Genomic DNA, 8,097 nt, shown 5'->3' with positions numbered 1-8,097 from the left:
CTTTATACTCTTTTAAGGATTCACTCGATCTATCCTGTCTATACCTTACACATGCTTCCTTTTTTTTCTTAACCAAACCCTCAATTTCTCTAGTCATCCAGTATTCCCTATACCTACCAGCCTTTCCTTTCACCCTGAAAGGAATAACTTTTCTCTGGATTCTTGTTATCTCATTTCTGGAGGCTTCCCATTTTCCAGCCGTCCCTTTACCTGCAAACATCTGCCCCCAATCAGCTTTCGAAAGTTCTTGCCTAATACCGTCAAAATTGGCCTTTCTCCAATTTAGAACTTCAACTTTTAGATCTGGTCTATCCTTTTCCATCACTATTTTAAAACAAATAGAATTATGGTCGCTGGCCCAAAAGCGCTCCCCCACTGACATCTCAGTCACCTGCCAGTCTTGAAAACATTGAATGAATAAGCATTCACAGCTCTCTGGGTTAGAGAATTCCTCTGAATGAAGCAAGGTCTCTTTATCTCACTCTTAAATGGCCACCTTTCACCCTGTGTTGAGCTGTGACTGAGATTCTTGAGTTCCCTAGTTCTAGATGCTCCAGTCAGGAGGAACAATATTTCTGTATCTACTCCATCAAGCCCACTCAGAGTTTCACATCTCTCAATGGGATCATATCACAGGTACCATTCTATATGTTGGGATTCTGACATATAACTCTTCTCATTGTTTGCAAAGAAATAAAACAGGCAGGCAACTCCTTGAGGTTTCTTGTCTTGGATGTTTGATTGTGGCATTTCGTAAGCATCACTTGCTTGGATTTTGTTTGCCCATCCAGTTGTGTTTCAGGGGAGGAGGTTGTAAAATAGGACAACGTCCCAGCCCACCACCTTTCCAACTCACCTCCATGAGGTGGTAGGTGGTTGGCTGGGTGCCAACGTTGACATTTTTATGAACAATCAAGGCCAATGTGCTTGTTACCAAGCCTATTGTACCCGATAATATGATGCCCATGCCATAATATAGTTGGAGTGGGCACACAGGTGGAAGTGGGCAGCCCAAGAATTTAAAAGAAAGTTTAAAAAGGGCAAGATGGAAGGGTAGTTACTATCCTTGGGTTGATGGTGGGTGATTGTTGGAGCCAGGCAGTCAAAACTAGTATCTGCGATTTCTTCCTTTACCCAGCTGCTCTCCAAATCCCACCCTGCAGATCCCTCCCTGCCCAAAGTCCCTGACTGACTAAATTCCTGGATCTATTGAGCCTTTTTTGCATTCCTCCTTACTCGTTGGGCAGTGCCCATTACTGAGCTCTTGGCACTACCAGGATTACTGCCAGCCAATCAGGTTGGTCAATGGGTCCAGAGAATGGATGCTCCCTCTCAGTGAGGGTTGAATGCCCTATTCTCCATCAGTTCATCTGCTCGCAGTAAGGTTGGATGCGGAACAGGCTTCTGTTCGGTGTATCGGCATCCTGCTGGCTTTCTTTCCAGGAAGGGCAGAACGGGGAGGTGAGCAACACAGCTCCCCCCCCATCCCCCACCCCATAAAATTATGCCCAAAAGCACAGCTGCTCAGGGGCCTATTGTAGTAACTCGGTCTTAAATTCACCATAAATGGACCATGACAAGCTTTTTCCAGAATTAATGAGAGAATAAATAAACCTCCCTTTTACCACATGTCTGTTACTCCACGCTCTCCTCCAATACCAATAATTGGACTAGGATCTTCTAGTGTTCCAGCTTCTACCACTGATAATGAGCTAGTCCTGTAGACTCAGCACATGAAGGAAGTGAATCATCACCCCAGTAACAAAATATAATTTTGATAAGTTTCTGTTGTAAGTTTCCATTGAGCTCTACGTTTTTTGTTACTTGAGAGGTGTCTAACCATTATTGCTCACTATGTCTCAATCATAAACTGTCTCCATGATTGGTAGCCCCAGACCGTGATATAACAGAACAGGCGGTAATCCAAAGTTTGACTGAACTCTGCTTGCTGACCCAAATATCCAGGTTACCATGGGAATAGAGGAGCCAGTTCAAATCCTATCAAGTAGTGAGCCCTAATGCTTGGATCTAAAGGTTAAAACAGCTCTTTTTGCAGATTGCTGCCTCTCAGACCAAGGGTCTTGGACAGGATGACCTACAGCAAGTGCTACAATGTCAAACAGAAGAAAAGGACTACTTTTGGGTACATCACTAAGGTACAGTGTTTAAAAGGTATTTGAATAAGTCCATGAATAAGAAAGCCTAGAGGGATATGGGCCAAGTGCAGGCAGGTGGGACTAGTTTAGTTTGGGATTATGGTTGGTGTGGACTTGGTTGGACCGAAGGGTCTGTTTCCATGCTGTATGACTCCATGTTAAATGTTGAATGTTGATGAACTCCCTGTTCAAAGGCATGGAGCTTGCTGTGGAGAGTTGAAAGCTAAGGAGTTACAGCTGGTTGCCTTGCCGCTGGAAATCCATTCAGGCATTCTCAGAAGATTGAATGAAGAGGAGATTTTATTTAAAAAGGACACTGGAAGATATGTCTTGACAGCCAAACAAAAAGATCATGTTGAACTGCTGTGAAACTTTTGTGACTTTTCGTTATGTATCTGTTGATATGTGCCATAATGTATAAACGTAACCTGGGTTTGCAGTTGTGCTAAGGAATTCCTGGGAAATTCCTATTCTGTTGGTTAATATATGAGCTGGCAACTAAGACATGTTAGTCAGTGTTGATTTTGGTTTGTTTTTGTAAAAGTCATAAATTTTGAAATTTTGTCACGAGATTTCATTGTGTTGGTCATTCAAAAATCTGTATCTCTTTCCAAAGATGATCACTATTTACAAAGCCCATCACATGAGGTCAGTACACACTTCTTCACATAGATTCTCTCCCCCAAACTTGTGGAGACTGGGGTGAATTGAAGATTTCACGACTGAGCTGGTTAGATTTTTGTTGGGTAAGAGGACTAAGGTTTAGGGAATCAAGGTAGGTTGATGGAGTTAAGGTGTAGATTATCCACAGTCTGACAGAATCAGATAGAACGAGCTTAAGGGGCTGAATGGCCTCTTCCTGTTCCCATGGTACAACCCTATTACAGCACAAGATCCAAAAACGTTTGGCTACTTACCAGAAATATCTCTTTGAAACCACTGAATAATTCCCGGAGAACTTTCCTCATCTGCGGGACTAATTTAAATATACGGAGTGGTCTCAGGCACCGAAGCATCATCAGGAGCTGTGCTCCAGATTTGGCAGGAACATTATGTGGCATCCACCACAGAAAGATCAAACTTTGCTTGAAAAAAAGGCAAGGGAGAGGTTGCATTAAAACAAGACACCATTCTTCACAGCAAAGCACAAACATAAAATTCCCATGTCCAACAGCTGTGGAATACTGAATCCTGAAACCAATTCTGCAGCAACGGTGATGGGAACTCACAAGCACACTCACAACATGAAGAAACCACCCCAACGACACAAAAGTTATTTCTTACAGAAACAGACAGATTGAATGTCTAGGACAGTAACAGGCCATTCAGCCCAATCCAGTCCATGTTGGCATTTATATTCCACATGAGTCATCGCTCACCCTACTCCATCTCCCCCAATAAACCTATCCCTCTATTCCCCTCTCCCTCGTGTATTTATCTAACTTCTCCTGAATTACATCTGCACAATTTGCTGCAATTTCACTGCTATAGGGAGTTCCATATTCATACCATTCCCTGGGTAGAGAACTTTCCAATGAATTCCCTATTTTATATTTATGACCCCGAATTCAGATTTCTAGCCTCAGTGGAAACATTTTATCTCTGTTTCCTTTTGTAATTTCAAAGACCTGTATCAGGTCATCACGAGAGATTCGAAAGAAAAGTGCCCTTTACATAGTCTTGCTCATTGTTACAACCACTCATCTTTGTAATTCATTTTTGTATCTTTTCAAGTACCTCTACATTATTTTGTAACATGGAGAGCAGAACTGCTCACAGAACTCTGAGTCTGCTCAGATCTTTCATTTGTCCTTTATTTCTATTCAGTTAACTTTTATCAGAACTGAGTTTGTTCATTGTGTGCTACTTGATTCTTTGTGGTCTCAATAGATGGCATTTGAAACGTTGTTTGTAATGGATGATAACAGAAACTGAAAAGCTTACAAGGTAAATAAAGATGTCCATCACTCCTCCGAAATCCCTTATGACAGCAGTAGGTGTGAAGAATAGGCCGTCTGCCAAGATCTTTAGATTCAGCTCAATGCTCATGAAAATTACAAAGGCGTACTCAGCTATCTGGTACACAACACACATCAGTGAATATATAGGTACACAAGATGAAATGCAAATAACACTTCAAATAACAATGGTTCCTAATCATTAACATAAGATAATTGGCAAATATCTGAGGCTTAGTGGGGGTGGATGGGTTGAGAAAATGTTTTTTATGCAGGTAATTGTTATGGACTGGGGTGCATTGCCTGAAAGGGTGGTGGAAACAGATTCAATAGTAACTTTCAAATGGAGAATTGAATACATACTGGAAAATGAGAACATTTACAGGGTAAGTGAAGTGGGACTAAGTGGATAGCTGTATCATAAAGCTGTTATAAGGTATGATGGGCTTTACTGGCCTCCTTTTGTGCTGTAGGATTTGGTGATGCACAACTTGACACCGAAACAAACTTACAAATTGTAAACAACCCAGGGAAATCTTTCAGCTGCAACTAAAATTTGTATCTTGTGTGTTTTAGAACAGGAAGCAATAATTATTAGTACAGTTTTATGATGAGGTAATGAAAAACAAAATTGAAGTGGCCAGTCAGAACAGATGGTCACACCTCACCAGGGAAGCGTGCTGGAAATCAAGCTCTGTTTCCCAAGTTATCACAACATTTAAAAACTTTTATCAGAGAATGCAGAGCCTCCCAATTTAACCTGTTTGATAGATTCTAGTTAACAGAAAACAAACACCAAGTTTCTGTACTTAACAATACTGATAAGTTGTTACAACTAAATACATCCTCACCACAGGTAAACTACTATGAACTGCTGACATATAACTTTGAATTGAAATTCTAACCCGCTTCCCAAAGCTCTCAACATACACAAGTACAGACAGACATGGTTAGACCAAAAACAAAATTGGTGTTATGGTTGGAATGGGAAAAAACACATTGGGGAAACAATTCAATGGCACCAATCCTCAGGCTTCAATAGAGAGATTCCCTTTGTTTCCAGGTGCTTTAGTTCTCTGACATTTTCTTCGGGTTATTTCACTTCTTCATGGGAGCAACTGGTGCAGGGGAGACAGAGAGAGTAAGAGAAAGAATGAGAGAGGGAGCAAGAGAGTGAGCAAGAGTGAGAGAAAAAGATCACCCAACTGCTGGTCAGCTGTGCAGCAGCAAATCAAAAAGTTGTCAAGTTTATGGCATTTGGCATCCACAAAACAAACAGCAAGCTGTTTCCAGTTGAATCTCACATGTCCCATGTGCTGGTTTGTCAATAAATAGTTTCTCCCACTGCATGAACAAAGTAGCAGTGCAAACGTGACCTACAATGCATTTCAGTAACATTCTTTTTAGAAGTGCGGCAATTCCTTCCACAATCTCAGCCTACTTCTCCTGCCACATCCTCCACAATATTAAGCAAGGTGTCACCTTTATTGTATAAACAAAGTATCAATTGGAATCGCTCTGAGGTCTGGAAGGGTTCTTGCGCCCCATGACGATCCAAGATTGCTGCACTTCTCGTACTCTGGGCTCTAGTATATTGCCAGTTTCCAGGGCTACACAATTGATGGTTATGCCTTCAGCTGCCTCAGCCCTAGATTTTGCAATTCTCTCATAAATAAGTCTCTGTCCCTCCAGTTCTTTCTCTCAGTCTCTTTCCCTTTTTTGTTTCCTTTCTCTCTCTCTTGTCTTTCTCCTGTTCTCTCTTTCCAAGTATTTGATCATCAGCCGTAACACCTCTTTACATGGCTCAGGGTCACATTGTGCTTTGTAATTTCCTGTGAAATGCCTTTAGACATTTGACTGTGTGAGTGTGCCCTCCAAGGGCAAGTTGTTGTTGTTATTGCTCGTGAAACACTTGGGGTTGTCCTGTGAATTTGAAAGTAGCTGTGTATATGGTTGCATATGTTTCACAATTTATTTGATGGTCTAAGCAAGCTAAAGTCATCAAGAATTGGACTATATTGATAAAAACAAACTACCACTGGAAACCTGAAATAAAAAACAAGAAGTGCCAGAAATATTCAATTGTATCTGACAGCCTTTGTAGATGGAGAAAGTAGGCATTTGGCCCTTCAAGCCTGTGGTATGTCACTCAATAGGATCATAGCTGACCTGGTTGTGGTCTCAAGTCCTGCCTGTCCCCCATTAACCCTCACGTCCACTGTCTTTAGGAACAGGAAACATTATTTCTCAGTTGAAGCAGTTTAACCTAATAAAGGAAAGTGTAAGTTCTGGTTGTTCCACATTTCGTTGCACTTTTTTTTTGTTAAATGAATTGCAGCGAGATCTACAACCCTTCAAATTTTCTGAATGAATTGCCTCAGGAAACTATAAACACAAATAGGAAACAAAAATGTGTCACAAATAGGATTATTCTCATTTTCATTTTACGGTTTGTACAGGAATTGATGAATAATTCACAATTAAATGGTTCGGTCAAACTGGTAAACAAGGGCATAGCACAGTCTTAATTTCAACCTTACAATGATCGGATTTAAGGCTCAAGCTCAAAAAGCTGGAAGGCTCTCCAGTAGGGCCCACTGAGGAAGGAATTCTGACGTGAGAAATAACAAAATTCATTATAGTTTAATAGAAAATAACATGAGATCCGTGTCAAGGCAGCTAAGCAACAATAATATATCTTATACATTGTATATACTATATGCATTTTTATAGCAGCTCTAATGTACCAAAAGTTTGACTGACCCACAGAAGAAAATACCAGTTGAGGTGACCAAAAACTCAGGTGAAAGTGAAAGGATGTCACAGCGGTAGGGGTGTGATTGGGATGCTCTTTGAAAGGTTGGGCAGATCCGATGGACTGAATGGCCTCTTTCTGCACTCTAGGGATTCTACAATTCTATGATTTGATATCCTCACTTCTGACCTTATAAAAGGATTGCCATTGATGAAGCAGTTGATATTTAATAAATATTTGGTATGTACTGGTGTTTGGTAACTTCTCACAACCTCAAAACATTCCAGAGTGCATTGCGTGCAAAAAAATTCTTTGAAGTACAGTGACTGTTTAGATGTAGGAAATTCGATGGCCAATTTGTGCACAGTAAGCTTCCACAAACAACAATGACCAGACGATATGTTTTGAAGCTGATTGAAGGACACGGAGAATTCCCGATTCTTCTTAAAAATATTACCACAGGATCTTTCTGTTCATTTGAGAGAGTAAAAGGGCCTCATTTTAACATCTCAACCAAACGGCAGCACCTCAGGGACTGCAGCACTCCTTCGATTACACCCTGGCAGTAGCAGTTTGGATTTGTCTCGGAATTGGGCCCGAACTCACAAAAGCTGATTCAGAGGGGACAGTGTCACCCACTGACGCACAAGTGGTGCTGTTAGCATGGTCATTCCATTCAACCATGGCAAGAAACTGAAGAATGGATGGGTGGAAATGGAACACTCAAGTTTAAATAAGACACTAAATTGTTTCCATTACACATGGTGACAGTAGGATATTGACTAATTTAAATGCAGACACACTTCTGATGTATTGGTACCTGCAAAGTAGGTGTGTGCATAACTGTTGTAAAAGGCGTTTCAAACATCATGGATATACATGAGCAGATTGTAACGACAATCATCACCCAGTCGAGATACGTGACCAATCCAAGTAAATCACTAGCAGACGGGAGAATAAAACAATTATTCTGTGAAGAACATAATCAAGTCATTGCATTATTAACCAGAGGGGACAGATTGAAGATAATTGACAAAACACACAGAGAGGAGATGCAGAGACGATGGTTATATTACAGTTAGAAACTAGCTGGAATGTGCTGCCTAAAGGACTGAGAAGGCAAGTTCTGAAGGCATATTCTAAAAGGGAATATTGTTGGGTTATGTGGATGAACAGAGGAGTGGTCCAATTTGATAGCTATTTCATTGTAACAAAGGCTGAATGACCT

At 40.9% G+C, this 8,097-nt stretch overlaps 1 protein-coding gene across 5 annotated transcripts in view; it reads right to left on the bottom strand.

Annotated features, from left to right (window-relative positions):
* Positions 1-8,097, bottom strand: part of nalcn (sodium leak channel, non-selective) — a 284,414-nt gene that overhangs the window by 68,069 nt on the left and 208,248 nt on the right. For all 5 annotated transcript variants that reach the window (XM_043691273.1, XM_043691274.1, XM_043691275.1 and 2 more), the window contains 3 exons: positions 7,690-7,810; positions 4,101-4,232; positions 3,074-3,241 (listed from right to left, as the gene is read on the bottom strand). In XM_043691273.1, the coding sequence (XP_043547208.1) occupies positions 3,074-3,241; positions 4,101-4,232; positions 7,690-7,810 (421 nt within the window). The remainder of the gene's footprint in view (positions 1-3,073; positions 3,242-4,100; positions 4,233-7,689; positions 7,811-8,097) is intronic.

This window comes from Chiloscyllium plagiosum, chromosome 6 (assembly GCF_004010195.1).
Source record: "Chiloscyllium plagiosum isolate BGI_BamShark_2017 chromosome 6, ASM401019v2, whole genome shotgun sequence".
Taxonomy (NCBI): Eukaryota; Metazoa; Chordata; class Chondrichthyes; order Orectolobiformes; family Hemiscylliidae; genus Chiloscyllium; species Chiloscyllium plagiosum.
Note: the sequence above shows the minus strand (reverse complement) of the source record. Positions and strands in the feature narration are given on the sequence as shown.